The sequence below is a fragment of the Corticium candelabrum genome, chromosome 10, assembly GCF_963422355.1.
Source record: "Corticium candelabrum chromosome 10, ooCorCand1.1, whole genome shotgun sequence".
Taxonomy (NCBI): domain Eukaryota; kingdom Metazoa; phylum Porifera; class Homoscleromorpha; order Homosclerophorida; family Plakinidae; genus Corticium; species Corticium candelabrum.
Window position 1 is genome coordinate 7,219,607 of NC_085094.1, and position 26,289 is coordinate 7,245,895.

General features: G+C 41.2%; 1 protein-coding gene across 1 annotated transcript in view; it reads left to right on the forward strand.

Annotated features, from left to right (window-relative positions):
- LOC134185689 (uncharacterized) overlaps positions 1–25,902 on the forward strand; it is a 34,616-nt gene extending 8,714 nt beyond the window's left edge. The window contains exons 6-25 of the mRNA XM_062653543.1: positions 2,783–2,923; positions 2,982–3,395; positions 3,456–3,788; positions 8,718–8,858; positions 8,917–9,330; positions 9,391–9,720; positions 9,782–9,928; positions 15,042–15,362; positions 15,418–15,672; positions 15,741–16,055; positions 16,123–16,443; positions 16,740–16,799; positions 17,006–17,290; positions 17,369–17,475; positions 17,541–17,833; positions 17,891–18,170; positions 18,230–18,263; positions 20,457–20,580; positions 20,644–20,798; positions 25,699–25,902. Of these exons, the coding sequence (XP_062509527.1) occupies positions 2,783–2,923; positions 2,982–3,395; positions 3,456–3,788; positions 8,718–8,858; positions 8,917–9,330; positions 9,391–9,720; positions 9,782–9,928; positions 15,042–15,362; positions 15,418–15,672; positions 15,741–16,055; positions 16,123–16,443; positions 16,740–16,799; positions 17,006–17,290; positions 17,369–17,475; positions 17,541–17,833; positions 17,891–18,170; positions 18,230–18,263; positions 20,457–20,580; positions 20,644–20,798; positions 25,699–25,823 (4,595 nt within the window). The 3' untranslated portion in view covers positions 25,824–25,902. The remainder of the gene's footprint in view (positions 1–2,782; positions 2,924–2,981; positions 3,396–3,455; positions 3,789–8,717; positions 8,859–8,916; positions 9,331–9,390; positions 9,721–9,781; positions 9,929–15,041; positions 15,363–15,417; positions 15,673–15,740; positions 16,056–16,122; positions 16,444–16,739; positions 16,800–17,005; positions 17,291–17,368; positions 17,476–17,540; positions 17,834–17,890; positions 18,171–18,229; positions 18,264–20,456; positions 20,581–20,643; positions 20,799–25,698) is intronic.
- The last annotated feature ends 387 nt before the right edge of the window (positions 25,903–26,289 follow it).

The window sequence follows — 26,289 nt, forward strand, 5'->3', positions numbered from 1 at the left end:
GCTGGCAGTACTTCTGCAATCAAAATGGACAGCAGAAGACGTAGGTTTGAGGTGGTTTGGAGTTTCAAGCTTTGTGGTTATAATCATCCATGCCCTAAGGAAACCAAACAAAACGCCAATATCTGACAGGGTTTTTGTCGGATTCTTTGTGATCATGTGTAGTGCTATCTGGAGCGCCAGTTATAAGAGAGCAAAGTAAATTGAGCATCAATCTTACCGACCATGCCCGCCCCTGCACGTTGATAGACACCAGTGGGCTATCTTGAGGAGACAGCTTCTGGTTACCAAGGCTGATCTCTGACAAGCACCGCTCAACGGTGGGCACGCAGGAGAGCAGCCTGCCACTATCAGCTGACAGCACAAACAAACCACTGTCACCTAGCAGCCTTGTCCCCAGAAATACCACCTGTTAAGGGTACACCCATACTCTGACTGGCTGCCGCTTGCTCTGCATCTCGGTGAGGCTGCCCCCAAATACCCTCCCAAGCATCAGCATGCGTCAACCTGTTGAGGCACTAAACAAGATAGAGACATGAACCAAATGCAACACAAACAATTGCTGATTTTTACTATGTCCACTTGCTCATGCAACGCACCGCAGACCACAACACTTGTATATCCGTTCTAACATACGCATATGTCTTGAAGCAGTCAGACGTCCAACAGTCCATATCAAATGCTCTGGTAGTCCAGCTGCTGCTGCACTGGAAGCTGCCTCAATGCAAAACTGTGGAAGGTGTATGAGCTTGTTTCTTTATTCTTTTCTGCCTCTTCTGGAAGAGTCTTCCACCTATTCCGGAAGAGCTGGCAGAGACAGAAGAGGTTTGAATAAAGAAACGATACAGAAGATGTTGAGCATGCGCTCATGTTAATTCTTCAGCAATGGATGATTTTGTTTCAAACTGGCAGGAGAGTGGTACCCTAGCTTAGCATAACCCAAAACAGTATCCATCTGCGACAGAAAATCACTTTCCAGCAAAACAGCGTACACGAACTTCTTGACTAGTACAAACTTATGGACGACAGAATCATTCTGAACTCCTACAGTCAGTGTCACAGCTAGTTCCAACAAACTCCATAAGCCCTCCGTTGGCTGCCAACAAACTGCAATTATCGCCTTCCTTAACATTCACTCCAATATTCTCAGCAAATTCCTTGAAGACTAAGGACTACATGTGCCAAAATGAAGAACACTAGCAACAGGCTTACACCCACCAACTATCAGCTTACAAGATATGGTAGCTGTCCTTTCGTATTGTCTACCTTCATAGCCAGTGGTGCCATTACTACTAGTCAACTAGCTATAGCCTAACCCGTCAAAATTTTGTCACTATGTATGTACATCACAACTCGTGTACACTCTTCCTTCTTAATGCAGTAGTCTTATTAACGTTTATTAGCTCCATAAATTTTAACGTGCAGGTAGATACAGTGTTAACAGAGAGACACACGGACAGACTACAGTATGCCTCCTCTGTGCATGCACACTGAAGCATAATAGGCCTTTTTGCAGTCCATTTTGTACTTTGGCAATTTTCATGGTTTATGTATATTATGCAAAGCAGCTTTATCATATTTTGGTATTGAATTACTTAAGCAAAAATGTTATTGAGTGTATGTTGTGTCGTTTGTAAAGTTTACAGTGAAAGGGTAACTGCAATGCAAAAGAACCAAAGATTTTTACTGCATTTATTATTTAGTTCTTAACGTCTGCATGCCCCAAAATAACTAATTGTTTGAAGTTACTTTTGTGAAGATATTGAAGTACAAAGTTGCTTCCGGTTGTTTATATCTGGTATAGTAGAAGTACACGCTGTGACGTATTAGTGGGAATGGAAGTAAGTGGCTGCAACGCATGCAAGCAATACAAATGTCTTACGAGATAAAATACCTCTGGTTGCTACAGTAATGTGCTCAGAAAGACAGTGAGTCTTTTCTGTCTTGAGTCGCTTCTCCAATAATGCAAGCATGTGAAAGAAATGGTGAAATTGAGAAATTGGTGGGATGGGCCAACCACAAGTTTATATGTATGTAGTGCGTATATTCAGCAACTGTGCCTTTAGAATGCTACAGAACTTACCTTTTATTTATCACACTTTTTTGACCTTTCTCATCTTTTGTATAATTTGTTGACTTTCTCATACCTTATCTTGTTGTAATCATCTCAATGGTTCGTTAGTACACAAATCGCATGCTCAGCTTGATGTTTCACACTTGAGTCTTAGTTTACTTTGGGTAAAAGCCCAGAAGCTCATAGTAACGTTTTCGTCTGTTTTGCAATATTCTGACTGAACATGCACTACACGGGTCTGAATGTCCGGTTGGCCCATCCCACCGACGCTCTCGCTTGTTTCACTTGTGCTGTCCATTTTTTCACATCTGGGCATTATTGGAGAAGCGAATCAAAGCCACACTTTTTTCTGAACACATTACTGCAACCAGCAATCAGTCAGAGGTTTACATCTTGTAAGACATTGGTATTGCCTGCATGCGCTATAGCCGCTTCTGTTTCCATTAATATGTCACACCGTGTATACGTCTACTATACCAGATATAAACAACTGGAAGCAACTTTGCGGCTATCAAAAATTAAAATTTTATTTTGGGGGCATATGGACCATAAGAATTAACGAAAAATGCAATAAATACTTTTTGATTGTTGCAGTGCAATTACCTTTATAACATTTATGTAGAAGTAATGATAACAGGTGTTGTTTCTTGATTTGGTGACTTAAGTTTGAGTGAGCAATATTTTAATGGCAATGTTGTGTTTCATTTTCAGTGGATTGTGTTTGGAGCGGTTGGAGTTCATGTAGTGTTCAGTGTGGAAAGGGTACCAAAACTCGGCAGATCAGTCAAGTGGCCAGTGCGAGTGGTCACAATTGTACAGGACCGTCAACTGAGAGTTGCATAGTCACATCTTGTATGATTGCTGTTATTGTAGAATTGTTTTGTGTCTAATGTTTACGTGATGTGTGTAGGTATGGCTTCTGATTTAGCTGTCAGTGTAGGAGCAACAGTGACTCTGAGCACACAGTATAGCGCTACTACGCATTTGCCCAAATTGGCGATAGATGGTAATTTAGCAAGTGATGGTTGGTTATGTGCTGCCACAGTGATTGCAACTAATCAGTGGCTTCGTATTGAGTTGAAGAAGGAGTACTTTGTGTCAAGTGTTGGGGTTATCCTGCCTACTCCTAGAACTACAAATGTTAATGTTCGTGTTGGTAGTGACTTAACAGACAATGGGAATGCCAATCACAATTGTGGAACGGTTCCAGGTGCCAACTCTCTGAGTTGGAGAAATGTTAGTTGTAATCCAGCAGTTTGGGGAAAATACATCAATTTACAAAGAAACGATATTCTTCATGTGTGTGAGGTGGTTTTCAGTTATGGTTAGACGATTTTTGGTGTAGGTAGGTGTTGAATGAAGAGTAAAATGTGTTTTGTTGTAGAGTTGGAGATTGCTATTCTAGACAATAATATGCATATTGAAGGGGCAAGTGTGGCAGTTGATGATAATCAAGATTACTCTAATCCTATTGATTGTGGTGTCAGTCCTGATGTGACCAACTTTAATGCTCTCTTACAATGGAAACACAACACAACCAATAATGTACCATCATCAAGTGTACAGACTGCTGGTGTATATCAGGTGTACGAGAATGGTGTGCAGCGGCTCTACATCAAGTCAGCTAGTACCTCTGACATTGGAGTGTATACATGCCAATATACTGCAACTGATGGCTCTATAGTGTCAAAGTCGTTTACACTGAATGTAATTGTGGGTAAGACATGCATACATGTGATAATAGTTAGCGGGATGCTTTGAGTTTGTTTTGTAGTTTTCAACTGTGCAATAGTATTGTAATGATGAGATGTCTGTCTGTCTGCCATATTATTATGTCTGTCTGTCTGTCTGTTTATTTGTTTGTTTGTCTGTCTGTCTATTTGTTTGTCCATTCAACTGTGTTTGCAATTCTCTAGCTCTGACACCTTTATTCTGATCTGGACTAACTTCTAGAAACTCATTTAAGCTTCTGCTATGTTTATGCTTTTAGCTAGTCGAAATAGAGATAAGAGGCCGAGCATTATGTAAACGAGAGCCATTTATCGCTACTGGGTAGGCATTGCTACTGTGGTTTGATCTGCAAGGAAATAACTGCAGTTTTTGACTTTGTTAGGCACTGGAATTTTCTTTTTGCTATGAACCATAGATCTACTGCTTTATAGACAACACAGTTTCTGCTTTTTACAGTTGCACTCATGGGCACCAGCTATATGTTTACACACAGCAGGTGTCTCATGGCAATCCTAACTAGGCCTAATAGTGCTTGCACCAAATCTTTGCAATATGGCACTGTTTATGTGGTTTACAAGCTATGATCTTTTCAAGAGCACGAGAAGGTTAGCATGATTTCCTTCCCAGAGGTTTACTCACGTGTAACTGAGGATGTTTCTACTTTCACTTCCGCAGTTATGGTCCCTTTGGAGTAATTAAGTATTGACTTATTGCCAAGTATTGCAAATTTAGATGCCATTTTGTTTCTCAAACGTTCAACTTGAAAAGGTCTAGCTACAATCATACAAAGTGATTATTATTTCACGTGACTACAAACTTTGTAACACCACTCAAACTGTCTGTCATTGTCAAGTTTTTGAAATTCAAGACACATGGGACATGGATATAGCCGTGTTATGTTCCTTATTATTTATAGTGAGTCGGGACGAATGATTGCCTTTACTTTGGCCATTGCAGACGTGTAGGTTTCAGTTGGTCGTGTTCAACAAGACTCTGATTGCAAAAAATATGACCAAAAATTAATATAGACTGTTCTTGTGAAAGCCATGTGTCTGTTGACCAAATTGAATACTACGATGTGATTAGACTAATTTGATTACATTGAAAGCATTACAAAGTAGATAAATATGTGCATATGCACACACATCACACAAATTGTAAGTGCTTTATTAGCCTTTTTTAGTTATGCTCCTTGCTCAGTCACTTGACTTTTAGAAAGTTTTGTTAGCTGACAGTACAACTGATTTGGTTGTTTTTGTCTACTGCAAAGTTTCCAGTCAAACTTTGCTTTGCTGTGGTCATCAACACAAGGACAGCATCTGAAATACATTTATGCCAGTCTTGTTCACACATTGCCAATTCGGTACCACATCATGACATGTTAGTTGCAGCAAGTCTTTAATCATTTACTGGCACTGTCAACAAATGTAGCAGATTGCACTGTTTAATTAATAAAATAATAGTAGGTAGATTTCTAACTAATTAAACCATGAGAAAGAACAGTCATCAGTCTGTAGGTAGGTAAAGTGGCGATCACCTACACTTTCTTGACTTTCTATTACCATTGCTTGTTCTTGCTACCTACAATGCAAACAAGGTGTATTGTACCTTCTTCTCGGCATGTTTGGGGGTGAGCAACAGGCACTTTGGTGCTAAAAGTGAGCGCCACAGAAAATCAAGAAATCAAGTGATCGCCAGATTGTTTTTGCAGGCATGCATGCACCGTCATGTTGCACACACACACACACGCATGCATGTGTGCACACACACACACACACACGCACGTGCACACGCATGCTCACACACATGCATGCTCACACACATGCACACGCACACATGCAACGAATGACCTTTGCATGTAAAATTAATTAATTAACTAGCAATCTGCCGGTGTGGGAAATGGGCTATTCAGCTAGTTTTCTATATTTGTAAAACTCGTTTGTATTAAAACTCCAAACCACCTCAAACCATGCCTTCTGCCATTTATTTTTTGCTTGCAGATGCTCTGCCAGCACTTTGCAGCTTTCACCGTAACCCAATCCATGTGTAAAGCAGGCAGATGAAATGCTGCCAAGTGCTGGCAGTACTTCTGCAAGCAAAATGCACAGCAGAAGAAGTAGCTGTGAGGTGGTTTGGAGTTTCAAGCTTTGTGGTTATAATCATCCATGCCTTAAGGAAACCAAACAAAACGCCAATATCTGACAGGGTTTTTTTCGGATTCTTTGTGATCATGTGTAGTGCTATCTGGAGCGCCAGTTATAAGAGAGCAAAGGAAATTGAGCATCAATCTTATCGACCATGCCCGTCCCTGCACGTTGATAGACACCAGTAGGCAATCTTGGGGAGACAGCTTCTGGTTACCAAGGCTGATCTCTGACAAGCACCGCCCAACGGTGGGCACGCAGGAGAGCAGCCTGCCACTGTCACCTGACAGCACAAACAAACCACTGTCGCCTGGCAGCCTTGTCCCCAGAAATGCCACCTGTTAAGGGTACACCCATACTCTGACGGGCTGCCGCTTGCTCTGCATCTCGGTGAGGCTGCCTCAAAACACCCTCCCAAGCATCAGCATGCGTCAACCTGTTGAGGCACTAAACAAGATAGAGACATGAACCAAATGCAACACAAACAATAAATGAATGAATGAATGATGTATTTCTGTCGTACCTAAAAAGGTACAGTTCAATTGCCAATTTATTTTTACTATGTCCACTTGCTCATGCAATGTACCGCAGACCGCAACACTTGCATATCCGTTCTCTTGTACACATATGTCTTGAAGCAGTCAGAAGTCCAACGGTCCATATCAAATGCTCTGGTAGTCCAGCTGCTGCTGCACTGGAAGCTGCCCCAATGCGAAACTGTGGGAGGTGTATGAGCTTGTTTCTTTATTCTTTTCTGTCTCTTCTGGAAGAGTCTTCCACCTTTGCTGGAAAAGCTGGCAGAGACGGAAGAGGTTTGAATAAAGAAACGATACAGATGTTGAGCATGAACTCGTGTTTATTCTTCAGCAATGGATGATTTTTGTTTCAAACTGGCAGGAGAGTGGTACCCTAGCTTAGCATAACCCAAAACAGTATCCATCTGCGACAGAAAATCACTTTCCAGCAAAACAGCGTACACAAACTTCTTGACTAGTACAAACTTATGGACCACAGAATCATTCTGAACTCCTACAATCAGTGTCATAGCTAGTTCCAACAGACTCCATAAGCCCTCCATTGGCTGCCAACAAACTGCAATTATCGCCTTCCTTAACATTCACTCCAATATTCTCAGCAAATTCCTTGAAGACTAAGGACTACATGTGCCAAAATGAAGAACACTAGCAACAGGCTTACACCCACCAACTATCAGCTTACAAGATATGGTAGCTGTCCTTTCGTATTGTCTACCTTTATAGTCAGTGGTTCAATTACTACTAGTCAACTAGCTATAGTTTAACCCGTCAAAATTTTGTCACTATGTATGTACATCACAACTCGTGTACACTCTTCTTAATGCAGTAGTCTTATTAACGTTTATTAGCTCCATAAATTTTAACGTGCAGGTAGATACAGTGTTAACAGAGAGACACACGGACAGACTACAGTATGCCTCCTCTGTGCATGCACACTGAAGCATAATAGGCCATTTTGCAGTCCATTTTGTACTTAGGCAGTTTTCATTGTTTATGTATATTATGCAAAGCAGCTTTATCATATTTTGGTATTGAATTACTTAAGCAAAAAAATGTTATTGAGTGCATGTTGTGTCGTTTGTAACATTTGCAGTGAAAGGGTAACTGCAATGCAAAAGAATCAAAAAATTTTACTGCATTTATTATTTAGTTCTTAACGTTGTGTGCCCCAAAGTAACTAATTATTTGAAGTTAGTTTTGTGAAGATATTGAAGTACAAAGTTGCTTCCGGTTGGTTATATCTGGTATAGTAGAAGTACACGCTGTGACGTATTAGTGGGAATGGAAGTAAGTGGCTACAACGCATGCAGATGCAGGCAATACAAATGTCTTACGAGATAAAATATCTCTGGTTGCTACAGCAATGTGCTCAAAAAGACAGTGAGTCTTTTCTGTCTTGAGTCGCTTCTCTAATAATGCCAACGTGTGAAAGAAATGGTGAAATTGAGAAATTGGTGGGATGGGCCAACCACAAGTTTATATGTATGTAGTGCGTATATTCAGCAACTGTGCCTTTAGAATGCTACAGGACTTACCTTTTATTTATCACACTTTTTTGACCCTTCTCATCTTTTGTATAATTTGTTGACTTTCTCATACCTTATCTTGTTGTAATCATCTCAATGGTTCGTTAGTACACAAATCACACGCTCAGCTTGATGTTTCACGCTTGAGTCTTAGTTTACTTTGGGTAAAAGCCCAAAAGCTCGTTGTAACGTTTTCGTCTGTTTTGCAATATTCTGACTGAATATGCACTACACGGGTCTGAATGTCCGGTTGGCCCATCCCATCGACGCTCTCACTTGTTTCACTTGCGCTGTCCATTTTTTCACATCTTGGCATTATTGGAGAAGTGAATCAAAGCCACACATTTTTCTGAACACATTACTGCAACCAGCAATCAATCAGAAGTTTATATCTTGTAAGACATTGGTATTGCCTGCATGCGCTATAGCCGCTTCTGTTTCCATTAATATGTCACACCATGTATACGTCTACTATACCGGATATAAACAACCGGAAGCAACTTTGCGGCTATCAAAAATAAGAATTTTATTTTGGGGGCATAAGGACAATAAGAACTAACGAAAAATGCAATAAATACTTTGATTGTTGCAGTGCAGTTACCTTTATAACATTTATGTAGAAGTAATGATAACATGTGTTGTTTCTTGATTTGGTGAGTTAAGTTTGAGTGAGCAATATTTTAATGGCAATGTTGTGTTTCATTTTCAGTGGATTGTGTTTGGAGCGGTTGGAGTTCATGTAGTGTTCAGTGTGGAAAGGGTACCAAAACTCGGCAGATCAGTCAAGTGGCCAGTGCGAGTGGTCACAATTGTACAGGACCGTCAACTGAGAGTTGCATAGTCACATCTTGTATGATTGCTGTTATTGTAGAATTGTTTTGTGTCTAATGTTTACGTGATGTGTGTAGGTATGGCTTCTGATTTAGCTGTCAGTGTAGGAGCAACAGTGACTCTGAGCACACAGTATAGCACTACTACGCATTTTCCCAAATTGGCAATAGATGGTAATTTAGCAAGTGATGGTCGGTTATGTGCTGCCACACAGAAGGCAACTAATCAGTGGCTTCGTATTGAGTTGAAGAATGAGTACTTTGTGTCAAGTGTTGGGGTTATCCTGCCTACTGGTAGAACTACAAATGTTAATGTTCGTGTTGGTAGTGACTTAACAGACAATGGGAATGCCAATCACAATTGTGGAACGGTTCCAGGTGCCAACTCTCTGAATTGGAGAAATGTTAGTTGTAATCCAGCAGTTTGGGGAAAATACATCAATTTACAAAGAAACGATATTCTTCATGTGTGTGAGGTGGTTTTCAGTTATGGTTAGACAATTTTTGGTGTAGGTAGGTGTTGAATGAAGAGTAAAATGTGTTTTGTTGTAGAGTTGGAGATTGCTATTCTAGACAATAATATGCATATTGAAGGGACAAGTGTGGCAGCTGATGATAATCAAGATTACTCTAATCCTATTGATTGTGGTGTCAGTCCTGATGTGACCAACTTTAATGCTCTCTTACAATGGAAACACAACACAACCAATAGTGTACGATCATCAAGTGTACAGAATACTGGTGTATATCAGGTGTACGAGAATGGTGTGCAGCGGCTCTACATCAAGTCAGCTAGTACCTCTGACATTGGAGTGTATACATGCCAATATACTGCAACTGATGGCTCTATAGTGTCAAAGTCATTTACACTGAACGTCAATGGTATAGATACAGGAACATAGTTGTGTTTAGTGTTGTATAGTAATTGTTTTGTTGTCTCTAGTAAACTGTGAATGGAGCTCATGGTCAAATTGTACATCATCGTGTAGTTTTGGAACTCATAGTCGTACACGAGGACGTCTTAAGCAACACAATGGAATGGACTGTGTGGGGTCGCCAACTGAGAACTGTGACAGCAAACAACCACCATGTAAGGGCAGTGTTATGTTATGTACTGGGTGTGTTATGAAAGGAAAGGTGTTATGTAGTTTGCTTGTGTTAGGTTTGATAATTAAATATATAATTAATTCTCCTTCTTGACGCATTGTCATTGATAGACACCTGTGAGCTTACTCGGGGAGACAGCTTCTGGTTACTGAGGCTGATCTATGCACCACCCAACGCTGGGCACGCAAGACCACAGCCTGCCACTGTCGCCTGACTGCATGAAGAACCCGCTGCTGCCTGGCAGCTGCCACCATACCTAGCAATAATGTTGTCTCAAGAAATACCACCTGTTGTCAAGGGTATGCCCATACTCTGAAGGACTGCTGCTTGCTCTGTTGCCTGGTGGGCATGCCCCCAAACATCCTCCCAAGCAAGCGTCAGCATGCGTCAGCTTGTCCAGGCACCAAGCAAGATGAAGACATGAACCGAATGCAACACAAACAATTGCTGATATATTTCTATTATTTCCGCTCGCTTAATTAAAAGACCACTGACATGCAAGAATCAAAATTATTTTAAATTTCTATATGGTAGTTCTAAACACATACCGGGAAAAATACCAGGAAAAATACCAGGAAAAATAATTTTAGATTTTTAAAAGCAAGGTTTCTATAAGAAAATTGCATCGTAATGTGTTTCCGGTTTCGAGGAGATTCGGGGCATGTACATAAGACGTAAAAGTGAGAACGGATGTCATGTTAGCACAAGTGATTAGACGATGTGTGGCAGCTGTGTGCTATAGTACGGTGGAAGGAGGTGTGAAGTGATTCTTCCATGTTGTGTAGTTGTTATTTTGAAGTAGACTGCTTTGAAGATGAGCCAGGATTGTGCGAGCAATTTAGTTTAGGCTATGGCACCGAAATTGAGACGAATACTGTGCATTTGATTGAGCCAGTGCGAGGCCTGAGCAGTTGGAAAACCAAGAAAGATGGGATTGACGTACGAAAACATGAAAGAAAGACAGCCGGTTGTATTTAGACTTTACAGAAATGTACATGTAGTGATGAATTAAATTGATTACTATGAGCCACTGAACAATATCTATGGTGTACAGAATCTTCTAACTGCTGACAAGAGGCATTACAGCCAGTTTACACCATCTTGCTAATTGATGGTAAGAAGTATATCTGTATATCTCCTGTGCAGCACAGAAATCCATTGATGAAGTCAGCATTGTTGGTAGAATTGTTTCTCATGAATTGGAGGAGGATCAGTTTATGCAATGCCATAGTCCTGCTGTATATATGCAGTCTGCAGAACCCACACATCTAGGCAGAGGCCAGAGAATCCTGGGTGTTCAGTGATGCAGTTTTGTCAATGATTTCCAAGTACGTCCTGGCAACACCCACAATGATGACCAGAGGTCAGTAACCACAACTACATAGTTGTACACCTAAACAAAATTCCACTACATGGCTTGTAATATCAGCCTAAGCTGTTTAATACCACAATAAATCAAGTAGTCGTTCGTTTTTGCTTGTCTTTGGGTGCTACCAGCGAAGACGTCTCACCAGCGACAGGCTCAAAATTAGACAGCTTCACCTATTCTACGGCTTCACTTTCATTGTCTTCCGAGCCATTTCCACATCACCAGTATCTATCTACTCCATACAATGCTGAAGGTTTTATGCACACAGACCGTTTCAAACCGCCATGCAACGACAATTCCAGAGGCTGACATAACCGTAAACAGTTGTGTTTTGCCCGCTAACGATTCTACCTCATGAAGAGTATGATCGTGCAAAGCTTTCTTGATATCGCCGCCGTCTTCATCACTAGAGCTGCTTGCTCTGTGGCATTCACTGCCTGAACTAGTCATTAAAACGTTTTGTGATCCGTTCTCACTTTTACGTCATATGTACACACTCCAAATCTACTGCTCAAAACCAGATGCAATAAACCGGAAGCACATTTTGGTGCAATTTTCTTATAGAAACCTTGCTTTTAAGACTCTAAAATAACTATTATATAAAAATTTAAAATAATTTTTGATTTTTGCATGTCAGTATGGCCTTAATAAGCGACACACTGCAGATCATAACACTTGTATATCCGATCTCACATTCGTCTTGAAGCAGTCAGAGGTCCAATAGCCCATCATTTGGATCAAATGTTCCAGTAGTCCAGCAGCCGCTGCACTGGAAGCTGCCCCAATGCGAAAGCTCTGGGAGGTGTATTAGCTGGAGTCCATGCTCACGTATCCAGCAAAGGTCATAGTTGAGAAGAAAGTCTGTCTCTCGACATGAATGCACGTGACTGGAAGCAGAAGAACGGGAGGCCAACGTCCATCCACTGGACTGCGAAATACCACTTAAATGCACGTACGGGGCACCAGTACTACATTGCAGCGATGATGAAATGGGTCTGTCTTGGACATCCATAAGTGGAGCACCATCATGTCTTCCTTAACTGAACGTCTTTTCTGCAGTGTTCGCTCATTGAACGATGTGCTGTTTGCTGCTGTAAATTCTCAGACCCGCATGAAACCAAAGAAAGCTGTTGTGAATGCTGCCCAATACATTAGCTTATCATAGGTGCGTAGTGACGTCTTCAGACTCCTGAGGACTGGCGAACGTGACCGGATGCCGAAGTGGTTTCTTGTGGGGAAGTTTTTGTGACCTCCGTATACCGCGGAGAACCAACTGTAAACGAGGTGTCATTTGGAGTGGGTTGGCGTAACCTGCCTGGATGTGAAAGTGATGAACCGCAGATAAATGCACTCTGATAGTCTCCGCTCCAACCGCCCTTGCACTAAATGCTGCCAATCTTGAAAGTGTTGTCTCTGAAGCCGGCATGGGAGGTATCTCCAACCGTTGACAAAAGTTGTTAAATTGTCTCGTACTGGTAGTGTAGGCCGCCAGCGTTGACAGGGCTGCTGCTGCTCGTTGAAACTGCCAAACGGTGTGGTCCAGAGTGATTCCCAATTGGTTGGTAGTGGTGTTGGTTTCGGATCTGCCAGCGTGGTTAGGGTCTTGAACGTCTCCACCTGTCCGCGAGAAAGTGCATCAGCCAATGTATTATTCACACATTATTTACACAGTGAATATGCGGGACTGAGACATATTATATAATACTCCGCTAAGTAGTCCATGGAAAATATGGCTTATTAGAAAGCTCCTATTAAAATTAACTCTTAGTATCTGTGAATATCATGTGACATTTCATCTGTGAGCAGTGTCAGCAAGGCCTACAAATTCTAACCAACACATTACAGATTCAGTGAATGGACTGCAGCTAAATTAGTCAATACAGCCATCTGACAGTTGCTTTCTGTTGGAGCTGGGCATTTATATGGCACAGCTTTGAACCATCCACACTTAGTGTGTTCACTGTTTGCTGGTTTACGGGGCTATTCCTACGTAAATACATTTTAAATGTTTTTTGTATCTTGTATGCACTGAAGGCTGAGTTATTTCAGCATTTAACAAATATTAAGTATTGCTTATGTCAGTTTGTTGGCATGGTGATAAAGTGACAAAGGGGTCAATAGATTTGCTACCTGCTGTAGGAATTTGATGGATTAAGGTCATAATAATTTTTATTTTAAACTTGAAATGGAAACAGCATTTATTGTATATTACTACAATTAGTTGTTGCGTCTGAAGGTTCAGGAGTCGCCAGTCCGGTTAAAACCGGACCACTTTTCAATTATTACATCAGCAGTACATGCAATTTGAGTGGTTCCTCTGTCAATTGTCACCTAGTGTGTACACCTTGGAGGAGATGGTGCCAACAATCATTTATCACCTCTAGGTGCTGTCACTGAAGACTAGATGAATATACTTGGTCGGAAAGTGCAGCTGTCATTTCAATTTTGTATTTTTGAATTTCTTAAATGCAGTGACTCAATTTTTAATTTTTTAATTTTAATTTTTAGTTAAAATTGGTCCAAAAATTGAAATGCAGTAAGTACTTTTTAATTTTAACTAAACTAAAGAATTGAATGGCTACAAAGTGCACTGATCGGCACCCACCAACCCAGCAGGTAAGTCGCAGAGACGTACATGTTCCTGTGTAATCCATATGGCGCTAGTAACTGGCTTATCGATCATTGCATGCATTGTGAGGATTTCACCAGCTCTGAACAGCATGGCCAGTAGATATCAATGATCATCAGGAAAGCACGATCCTCATTGCCAATGGTCCCCATGCCAGTTCACAGAAACTATGCTTTGACGGAAACAAGTCTACTCTTACAGACATAGCCAAATAGACAGCGAGAAAGAAGTAACAGACTCATTTCACTATGTTGCTGTCGCCACCTGGGATTGAACCCAGACCATCATGGTCAGATAACCAGAACTCTAACCACTAGGCTATTATAGGCGTAGCGAGGGTTATATAGTAGTCTTACCGGGAGTGGCGACCGACCGACTCGACAGAAATACCGACTCGACGGAATACCAGCTCGAAGATTTGACGGAACTTGTAAACAACTTTGGAATGTATAGCATGCATTCACACTGTTATTGCTCATGTAATCTCGACATATGGTTGTTGGAGTTTGTTTGGTAGTATAGGCGGAGTCATGCAGGACGTTCCAATTTTGATTACTGATCATTACTTTCGAGTGTACCTTCAAGGTCATAGTGAATGGAGATTAAGTGAACAGAGAGTAAGTGAACCTGCGACAAAGCACCACCGTTTGATGATAAGACTGCCTGTCCTTTCTTAACCACCTGTATAAACAAGTGTTGGTTTGCTTGTGTCTAGTGACGTGCACGTGGTGCTAATTTGTACATGCTTGCAAGTAGGTGCTTGCCAGTACCTGTGCAGCAACTGTTTGGTGTTGTTAGCCCTAGGCGTTGTGATTGGAGTACGTACCTGTGCCTCGTTTTTGCGGCTAAAATCAATCGATGGGTGTTTTAGGAACACACACATAGGTATGTTTCTTGCTTTACAGTGCGTTTGGAAGCACATTGGTAATTCTACTGTACAACCAAAGTACCGGGAACTGGAAAGGGGTCAATTTTTCCGTGCCTAGGGTTCAGCACTGTAGTGCTTTCTTCATTGATTTTGGTAGTTATAGTTGGACATCTAAGGGTACAACATTAATGTCTCCTATTGTCGTTGCCAAGTTTATGATATGATTGCAGGTGCACCAACAGCTGGGCAGTCACCAGGAGTTACTTTTGATGAGTTGTCAGTGCAAGAGTTAAGTTGCACAGCTTCACAGTATTCTGGTCTGAGAGGAGACATTACATTTGGATGGTACAGAAAAGAGAATGGAGTTGATGCAGCTATTGCAGTAGACACTCGAGTGACAAATTTAACGAATATTGATGGTGTGGGCAGATTTACTGGGAAATTGAAATTTGCATATGTGAAGCGTTCAGATAGAGGATTAATCAAGTGCAGGGCTTTTAACAAGTATGGTGCTAGTGATATGTCTTCATCTACATCAGTTGATGTCAAATGTGAGTTGGTTTGGTAACATTTCATGGTGCATTGTTAAAAGTGATGTGTTGTTAGATGCTCCTGAATTTGTTGAAATTAAATCATCCAATCCAGTGGGTGTGAAAGGACAAAGTATCACTTTAAACTGTACTGCTGGTGGTAATCCCTCTCCAGATTATCAATGGAGAGGAGGCAAGAGTGCAACAGGATCTACTCTGGAATTAACATCACTTGAATTTAAAGATGAAGGGACATACACATGTGTTGCTAGTAACACTATTGAGGCTGGTGCTAGGTCCAGTAGTGCATCAGTACAGTTGACAATTGAAGGTAAGGTTTTTTTGCACATATTTGTTGACATTTTGTATGTTTAGTTAACTATATGTGGTGTGTTTTAGGTCCTCCACAGAGATGTGTTGTGTTGTCAGTCAAAAGCTATAATGACTCTGAAGTGAATGTCAAAGTCAACTGTCCCGAAAATGGAAATTCAAGTGTAACTGAATATTGTATAGAATATCAGTTGGATAGTGGTACCAACAACATGCAGTGGGAACAAAGAGAATTCAGTGCTTCTGATCCTCAACCGTTTGTTGTTGTTGGTCTCAGTCCATTTACAAAGTACAGATTTAGAGCAACAGCAAGCAACAGGCATGGCTACGAACCTAGAAGTTCAGCAGCTGTCAATGTGGTGCCTGTGACTACTGCTGAAGGCTGTAACGTTTTTCTAATTTAAGGGGTTTACTTATGTATTGTGATTGTGTTATTTGCTGTATTTATTAGATCCTGGTTTTCCCACTTCAGTGAGTTTATCAGGAAATGCTTCTGCTCGCTGGTTTGTTGTCTTTTGGTCACTTCCCAGTACACCTAATGGTGTTCCTCACTATTACTTTGTTTACTACAAACCAATTGGTGTTCGTCAAGTGAGAAATGTGGATGGGCACAAGAGACTGAATGTAACAGCCACGTTGGCCAATTTAACCATGCTCACCCCGTTTACACAATACAGTGTTGAGGTGGCAGTAGTGAACGTTCGGTCTCATGATGGTAAGGTGTTGGAAGGACAAAGAAGTGCTGCCATTGTTGTCAAGACAACGGAAGATGGTAAGTTTGTACTACTGTATATGCAACATGCGTGTTTAGATGTCATCAAAACTTTAATTATGGGGCATGCTGATTGACCTCTTCCGGAAGTGAATTGAAGACTTTAGAATTAAGGCACTCAATTCGAAGGAGTTGGAAGAGATTGAATGATTATATAGAGTCAATCGAACATTGTTTCCTCTCTAGAAGAGCCTTACCATCTGTGCATGCTCAGTTGTTTGTTCTTTATTAGTTTGTCAATATGGTCGTTCACTAAGCATGCAGAAGATAGATATGTAACCACACCTCTCTTTCAGACTCTTCTAACCAAGAGTTGGAAGAAGAGGAGAAAGAGACGGAACAGTCTTTCAGTAAAGGTCAGCGATTAATCAACTGTGCATCTGAAAGATTTCCTGTTCTGGAAACGGTCAATCAAACATGCCTCAATTTGATCAAGGATTTTGTTAACATTAGTATAAAGTAATGACAAAAACAGTATACTTATACAGTATAAAAGTAGTTTACTACATTATGTTATAATGTTGGTGGATATCATCTAACATGTATATGTGGGTCATTGCAGCTCCTGCAACAGCACCACGTGACGTGACATTTGCTACTGATCCACCTCATACAGTTAATGTGAGTTGGAGGGAACCCACCACACCAAATGGAATTGTTCGATATTACATTGTTGAATACATGCTAGCAGACGGAAGTGGAACCAAAATGGGTTTTAATCGTGTAAAAGGGCTGAGCCAGGTGATTAGCAACTTGCAAGAATCAACATATTATGACGTCACAGTTCAAGCCTACACCATTGGAATTGGACCAGCAGCATCAATAAGAGTAGCAGCACATGCAATAAGTGAGTTGTTATTTAGTTAGCAGCTACACCAAGTTTGGTACTAAACTGTCTATGTACTGGTTGTCTTTGTATATCCAGCACCAACTGCACCTCAGCATGTGAGAAATTCAAGTGTGACATCAAATTCAGTTTCTATTCAGTGGGATTCTCCCATGAACTCGAATGGCATCCTTCACTTTTACACAGTCAGTACATGCACGTTTAATTTAGGCATTTGCTGTTTTGTACTTCAATGTTTCTGTGTTTGTAGGTTTACTATAGCACTGATACTTTGCAATATGACACATCACCTGACATTCCCATTAGTCGAAATGCATACACGTTGATGAATCTTAGTCCATACACAACATACTTCATTTACATGTCAGTTACAAACGATCCCAACTTTAACTCAGAAAGTTCGCCTAGCAACGTTATTCAGGTGCAAACTCTTCGGTCTCCTCCTCTTAAACCAGATAAACCATTAGCTGGTGACACAAGACCATCAGCAACAACTATAACATTGGTGCCTCCAAGTGTTGATGATTCCAATGGTCCAATAAAGTGCTGGCATATGTTTTGAGCGAATTGCATGTGAGACTCTAATCTGACTTGTTGTAGGTATGTTGATTTTATTGTGCACGAGGATGTGACCGGATCTGATGGTGATGAGGCAGATAATATACCACCTGATATTAAACCATATGACAAGAGTAGGGTTTGGTATGTGGCAGCTCGATATGAATATGATCACTACAAGAAGAACATAGTCGGACGTCAGTTTATAATTGGAAATAGTTCAGTGGTGTCTGCTGGAGGTATAGAGTACACAAATGGACCACTACAGCCAGGACGGTCATATCTGGTATATATCCGCGTCATTGGGATTGGAGATGATGGGGTATGTACTGGTTTAATATAGTTATTATATTGTAATTTTGCAATTTTTGTGCTTTATAGGTGCAGGAGTTCTCATCAGTCAGTAAGGCTATAAGTGAGACAAACATTTTACTGTCTACCATCGCTGCCACAGCTATGAGCTTTCTAAAAACCGTGATAGAAATTTAGAATTGTCTCAAAGAATTACGAATTTAGGCGCTATTTTTTCTAAATGTGCTACATGTAAAATCTATATAGCGACTGCAGTCCTTTTGCATGACTGCCATGTCTGCAGCTGTAGTCAAAGTTTGTTGTCACATACGGGACATACAATCGCTCCTGGTTGCATTATGTGACAGTTAGGTTTTCGTATAAACATCGTAAGGCAAGAAAGCAATTGATTTTGCGTTAGCAGTTGCAGATAGGTAAGTTCTGTTGCTTATTTCCACCCATTACACTGTTCTGTTACGAAGCTCTTTCACGATCGATCATTTTGGTGGATCTGATTGGCTGTTTGGCCATTGTCTGTGGTTGCCACATACAACATAAAGGAAATACTGCTTTGTGATTGGGCTCCACACAAGAGGCGAGGCACATTTCTGCAGTGTGCACGACAGGCAAAAAGTCAGCCAGCCCGCCACATAGCTTGCAGATTGAGCTAGACCGGAAGGTCAGTCTTATACGTTTAGAGTATGCTACTCTAAACGTATTAGTTGAAAGCTGTGAGCCATAAGAAACGTGACTTTGTAAAAATCAAAAGACTTGGCGAGTAGCTTACGCTAAACCTACAGGACTGATCCAACTTCTGGTGTGCGGATGTGGCTGACTGTTTTATTGGGATATGTGGCTGGCTGCCTGACTTTGTCTGTCATGCTGCAGGAATGTGCCACGTAGGCTTCCTGTGTGGGGCCCAATCACTGAGCAGAATTGCTTTACCATTTCCAGAGACAATGGCTGAACAGCCAATCAGATCTAGCCTTTTCCCCAGACTCTCTCGTGCTAGTCTTGTCCGGTGCTTGTATGATGATTCCAAGTGCATACGGGCACTGGAAGACTAGCGTGAGAGTCGTGACGAGGCTCAATTAGATCCAAGAAATGTTCATGAAAGAGTTTCTTACCAGAACAGTGTAATTTATGTTTGTAATTGCCATATCTTGTCGGAAGTAGACAACAGAACTTACCTGTCTGCAACTGCTCATGTGAAATCAACCGCTTTCTTGGGTTTGCAATATTTATACGAGAATCTAACAGTACATAACCATGAGCGATTTTACGTTCCATGTGTGATAACTCTCGATATTGTACTGTAATGACTACAGACTTCGTCGTTACGTGAAATGACAGTTGCTATGATTTTAGATAAATTTACACGTAGCATGTTTAGAAAGAAAATAGCATGTATATTCGTAATTCTTTGCAACCATTAATCATATCGTACATGGTATTCAGAAGGCCCGCTCATAGCTGTGGAAGCAGGGGCATACCTGGGGCATTTTATGGGTCGGTTCTTGTAATGCTCTAGTGGACCTCCTAGTCAGCTCAACATGCTCTATTCTAATGAATTTATTTACTAGTTACGAGGTAGGTGCATTGGAAGACATTTGTAAATGTGCATAGTGTACATGTAATCATGATATACACTGCACATTGCAGGCCAAAGATTCTTGGAGTCTAAATCTGCATCTTGAACGTGGGACCCATGCAGGCCAGCACTTCAGCAGCTTCTGTATACAGCTGGTGTAAATATTGCATGCAAATTCACTGCAGAGGCGGATGCAGGGTGGGCACTGGGGGCAGTTGCCCCTGGTAGTAGAGATTGCATTGCCAAAGGAAAGTCTTAGATGCCAGATTAAATTGCAAGATGAGTTGGAAGATTCAAGCTTTGACAGTTAACAAATAGGACAAAATCTAGGTGGTTGGGTATAGGAGTAATGTAATTGTTGTTTAAGTTAATACAGCGAGACAGCTAAAGCTCTAATAACGAAAAATCACAATTTATAATATTATTATACATTGAAAATATCCAGACTACAAGTTTGTGCCTTCGGCTTAAACACTTCTGGATCCGCCATTGACTGATCGATTTGGTCATATACATGCAGAGGTACAAGCCAACCTCTGACTGAAGTGGGTCGGTTCGTTCTCACCCCCTCCCCGAACTCCCATAAGTATGTACGCGCCTGGAAATTAAGTGAGGGTGTAAACACAGCTTCCATTCCTAGTTATAGACAATTAGATGTACATGTATTTGGTTATTAATTATGTTAAATTGCACATAGTGTTGGAGTTAGTTTGTGAATGAATGTAGGGCACACGACTGTGTCTACAGAAAATGAGTCATTGTCTGGAGGAGTATCAAACTCAGTAATAATTGCTGTTACACTAAGTGTCATCATTCTCATGCTAATCATCGTACTTTTCATTTTTCTGAGGTGAAATATTTAAGTTACAAATATTTGTAATATTGAACTTTTACGATGGTATGTTTGATACAGGAAAAATTACAGGTGCACAAGAAATGAGTCAAAATCTTTGGTGCCTATGAAATATGATAGTGTTATTGCCAATTCTAAAGCAACATCTGGAACAAGTGAATGGCTGGAGAAAAGCAATGAGATGATGACAGTTAATAGCTCATATGCTACTACAGGTGAGAATATTGACATGATGTGAAATTGCATACTATAGAAATTAATTACTACTTGTCAAGGCTTTGTTCATGGTGACATTGTTTTTGTATAGCTACTTTATTTTTGTTATGTTTATTGAAACAAGTACAAACAACAGATTCTGATATCAGGGAGTGCGGTAACACTCCCTATGTAGGGATGCGAAGAATCTAAAATGGTGGCCCATACAAAAGTATCCAAACACATCCGAACCGGATCTCTCATACCTCCTTACAGAGATCTCGGACCCACATAGCGCTCAACTTCAAACATTTCTAATGGTTGCCAGACTATCACCGCTGACACTATGCGCCTCAGAAGCCAGCTATCAGCAAGTAAAAACCCTGATTTATTGTTTCACATTTCACATTTCACATTTCAATTTTGTCAGCCAGGCTAGCGTCTCACTCGAAGCAGCTACAACAATGAGAGTCACACCAAACGATTTGCTCTTGTCTGAAGAATTGCACTGACCCAACAGCTAGAAATGTGCAAAATCACCTTGTATCAGTCAACTGCTGCCATGCAGTTCCACGTACTGCTTCCCACAACGCCATGTTGTTCCAGTCACATGTGTACATGTGACTACCGTTTGGAAGCCTAGCTGCTACTTCCACCTGCTGCTACATGCTGCTTACAGTTGCGTGTAGTTGAACATGTACAGTACCACTATGTTCAACGGCGCGGCGTCCTGTCTGACTCTCTGTGCATGTAAGCGTGTATCTCTTCCGTGGAACCCTAGGTAATGGGAGTTGTTTATAGATGCAATCAGTGTTATTACATACATCCGTCAGCTGCTACGTACTTCCGTGTATGCTGAGCGTAATGTGGGAGTTGTCTAGAGATGCAATCAAAGATCGAAATCCCGGCCGAGCTGCACATGTTTACTAGGACTGTCATTTCCATTTCAAACTACACAAGTCTAAAAACATTTTGAGAAAATGATGGGTATATAGGGATGGGTATGTACTTATGTCATTTATGCCCATCTCCACATCACAATAAGGTCACTTGAAAAGAGATACCGTAGCTAAACTGGAATGTGCAGCGTCTAATTACAGCCTGGAATTCGTGGCCTAGGGTGGGAGGGGGCGGGACAGAGAGTGCAACCTCGATGTGGTCTCTCCTGGGGTTTTGAGCATGAAAGTATTCTCACATGTTCAAAATGGTATGCACTCGGTTTACTAAAACTGTCATTTCCATCTTCGGGGCATACACACACACACACACACACACACACACACACACACACACACACACACACACACACACACACACACACACACACACACACACACACACACACACACACACACACACACACACATGCTCGCGTTATATACTTTTAACATAGCTAAAAATATATGAAACAAGTCCAAAAACATTTTGAGAAAATGATGGGTATGTATATAGGGATGGGTATGTACTTATGTCATTTATGCCCATCTCCTACATCACAATCTTTTTACCTATATTGCTTGCAGCAGTTGTGAATGTGATGTAGGAGATGGGCATAAATGACATAAGTACATACCCATCCCTACATACCCATCATTTGCTCAAAATGTTTTGGACTTGTAATACTGTAATCAGGGCCGTTGGAGCCGGTCATGGCCGGACCACTTTTTCTAGAGTGAATAACTTTCACGAGAGCCCAGCAGAGGCTTGATTCAGAGCTGTAAGAATTGGTCCGATCAGTCCGGCTTTGGCTGGACTACCTTTCAATAATTATCTGTACTTAGGACAGTCAATGATTGGAAAAATTGTAGGTTGAAATATATATGATTGAGTTAAATAACTAATATGTTTATATCAGTTGGCTGGAAGACTGTTCTCTTGGCGTGCTATTCTTGGACCGCATTCTCTTAGCGTGCATTAAGCCGGACCACTTTTGAAATGCTTCTTACAGGCCTGATTAGTTCAATTATCAGGAGTTAATAAAAGTATATTTACTAGTCATTGTTATCCACTCAATCATGAAGAGCCTTCACATGTCTAATTGCTTATGTGAATCTATATGGCTAGACAATACATGCGCATTAACCATGTTTATAACCAAGCAACAGCTCATGTCTACTTATTAACCTAATAGAAAGACTTTGTGTCTGTTAGAGTTAAAAGTGCCCGCTCACGCAAACCCACTCACCCAAACTTGAAATCGTGCTTTTATCCACACAGCCACCATTTACCAGTTTGAAATAGAACGACAACGCGATTTCTCGAGTTTTTCCTGTTGCACGTGACCCAAAAATGGATGGAGCACAAAGCATTATCACGATGGCATCCGAAACATTTACCACGTATGAAGCTCTACACTAGCTTATCAGTGTACCAATGCATACATCTGAATTGCAGTTGTTGAATTTCTGTAGAAGAAACATCACTACGGCATCGTGTGCCACTAATTGTAGCCTGTATTTCAATTGTAGCCGGTCCTTATAGGTATCTGTAGTATATTTACCACTGTGCTTATTACATGTATAGTTCGGCTTACGTCACATTGAAGTTCCCGGATTAGCCCCGCTAACTACTACGTTCCTCCCCTGACAGTAACTAGAATATAAGCTAAACAAATACCAAACAAAGCAACAGCTAAAACAACACCAGTCTTTCAGGCGGCTTCCTCACGCGTTGAGAACAGTGTACCCCACTTCATAATCCTTTCGAGCTCTTGGAGTTGTAGGCAGCTCCAGACTGATTGAGAGTTTGCTGTCTTTTTAGCCTCCATCTTTTTGTCTAGTTGTCTGGTTTCGCTCCTTTTGCTCGATCACTTGGTGTTCTGTTCTGTTGTAGGGCTCTTTTATTTCCGGCGTCTTCCAAATTTGGTTCTCTTCTTCCTATTGGAGTCGGTCTTGTGCCTTTGATGTCTGTTACATCATCACTGCTTTCTAGTAGTCGGTTGCGAATGTGGTTTTGGTGTTGTCTCACTAGTTGTCCTGTTGGTAGTTGACAGCAGAAAGACAGAGGTCTGCTGGCTTTCAATTGTAGCCACTAATTATCTTGGATCTGGTCGAAAGTCTTGAACCTAAATGGTTGGCTTGCTAAGAAGCTCCTGTCCTTGCTGTGTTGGTTATGCTGGTAGCTTGTTTTGACCTCACCTCGGCTGAGAGATTGAGACGGATGTGGTCCAGCAACGTTTTGGGTCTTCAATTCACAATAATAACAGCGATTCCACCGGTGTCACTTTTGTTGTGGTGTAGTGTGTGGCGTGTTTCGGAGGGCCATCAGGAACTTTTGCATCCTTTCTTCTAACATTCCTCTCTTTATCTTCTTCATCTCCTTCTTAAATGTTTGTACTCCTCGCTCTGCCAGTCTATTGGAGACTGGGTGGTAGGGGGCTGTTTTGGTATGAGTGATTCTATTTGACATGCTAAACGATTCAAACTTTGTACTCGTAAAAACAACTGCCGTTATCCAAGACAATCCTCTCCGGAATTCCATGTATGGCTATTGAGGCTCTAACTTTATCAATAGTGGCTTGGCTGGTGGCTGCGCTGACTATGTGTACATCCACTTGGACAGAGCATGAGCGGCCTGGCATAATCAATATGGAGCCGTGTCTAAGGCTTTTGTGGCCATCCCCATAGTTGTAATGGGCTCTCATTGGTGACTTCTTTGTTTCTGACATGTCAGGCATGCCTTGGTTATTTGATCTATGGCTGTGTCCACTCCAGACCACTACAAGAAACTCCTTGCCAGGGCTTTGGTCCAACAGACCCCTGGATGCCCTTCATGTAGTGTCTCCAGTAGCCTTGTTCTGCCTTTGGTGAGTATCACCATGCGATGTCCCCACAATGTAACATCCTTGCTGTAATGTTAGTTCCCCTTGTCTCTGCCACAGAGCCGGCAATTCTGCAAACTGGGAGTCCTCCTGTCTCCTTGGCGACTGGCGTGGCCAACCTGTTAGCATCCAGTGCTGTACCCGAGAAACAGGGATCTTGAGATGTCATGTTTGCAATCTGTTTGGCTGTAACTGGCAAAGCGTCTAATTGTTGCATGGTTAAAATGATTTCCTCAGGTATTTCTGCCAATGGTCTGGTGGGCTCAATGCATCCACATCACTGTGTTTGGACTTTTCTCGGTATCGCAGATCACATATACTGGTATGCTGCCAATTTTAATGCGTAACGCTGCATCCTGGCTGATGCCGTGGCTGAAATACCTTTCTCCGCCTTCAGTAAACCCAACAGTGGTTTTGTGATCTGTGAACAATGTGCTGTTCCTCCCGAAAATATATTTGTGGAACTTTTTGATACCGAAAACCAGGGTTAATCCTTCTTTGTCAACCTTTTAGTATTTCTTTTCCTTGTCATTCAGTACCCGTATACTCTAACTCTATAACTACAGCAAGTGTACACCTGTACTCGGTGTCTGTCACAAAGACTGTATGTCATAGAACGTGGTGCTGCATAAGATGTTGGCTTGCTCTGCTTCGTTATGACATAATTTGAAATCGTGGCACAACTTGAAATCAAGTTTGTGTGGGCGTGTTTACGCGTGAGTGGTGAATTATGAACTGGCACCTCTAATAATTATTTGCAGTCGGAGATTTACAGGTCATCACTAATGTCGTATTTTGTTGACAGAACACTACCATAGATCTAATTAGTGGCCATGACTACACGATTTTGACAGGTGCCAAATAAGTGGAAAAATGCATGAGTATTGGCTCTGACTGCTCTAACAATAGTTTTACAAGAACCTAGCTATTGTAATTGGAATGTCATGTGTTTCACTTTGAGTTCTAGAGTAGCTAGGATTTATTGACTTGTGTGTTTAGGAGTCTTGTCTTGTGTTACATCACCAAATAACCTAGGACACTCAACTCTAGTATTAACCAGAGAGTTACTGTGGATAAGCACATCGGATTTGCTCTTACAGGTGCAGACCGCAGTGTTGAATCACGTGGATATGTAGAGGTTGGAGCTGGTACAGATCAGTGGCAGCAAAACAGGAAGAATGAGCAACCATTGTATGAGAGTGTGGATGGTGAATCAGCACTTTGATCTCAATGTAATGAAAGAGATAACTTTCTGATAACGATTTGTGGCTTTTAAACGTTTAAAATACATTTCTTAATTAATACTTGCCATGCATGTGTATTTGATATGGTAATTAATCGTTGGCGAGCGAAGCGAGCCTGTCTCTTGTCATGTCAATTGAGCTCGAGATATATTTTATTTACATATTTATATACTAGATACATGACCTGTCCTTCGTACGGGCAGAGTACTGTAGTGTTATGACGGAAGACTTAGTTTAAGTGTGTGTAGACACGTCATGTGCAGTTTTTTTGGTAGAAATCGACACAAATAGCTTACTGGCCCGTTCTCCGCACGGCAGATTAGATTATTAGTGGTTAATGAATTTATCTTTGTATGCATTGATAAAGTATATCTCATTCACCCGTTCTAATTTATGATGAAGTGTATCTCTGAAGAATTCTCGTGAAGAATTTCTTTCACACGAAGG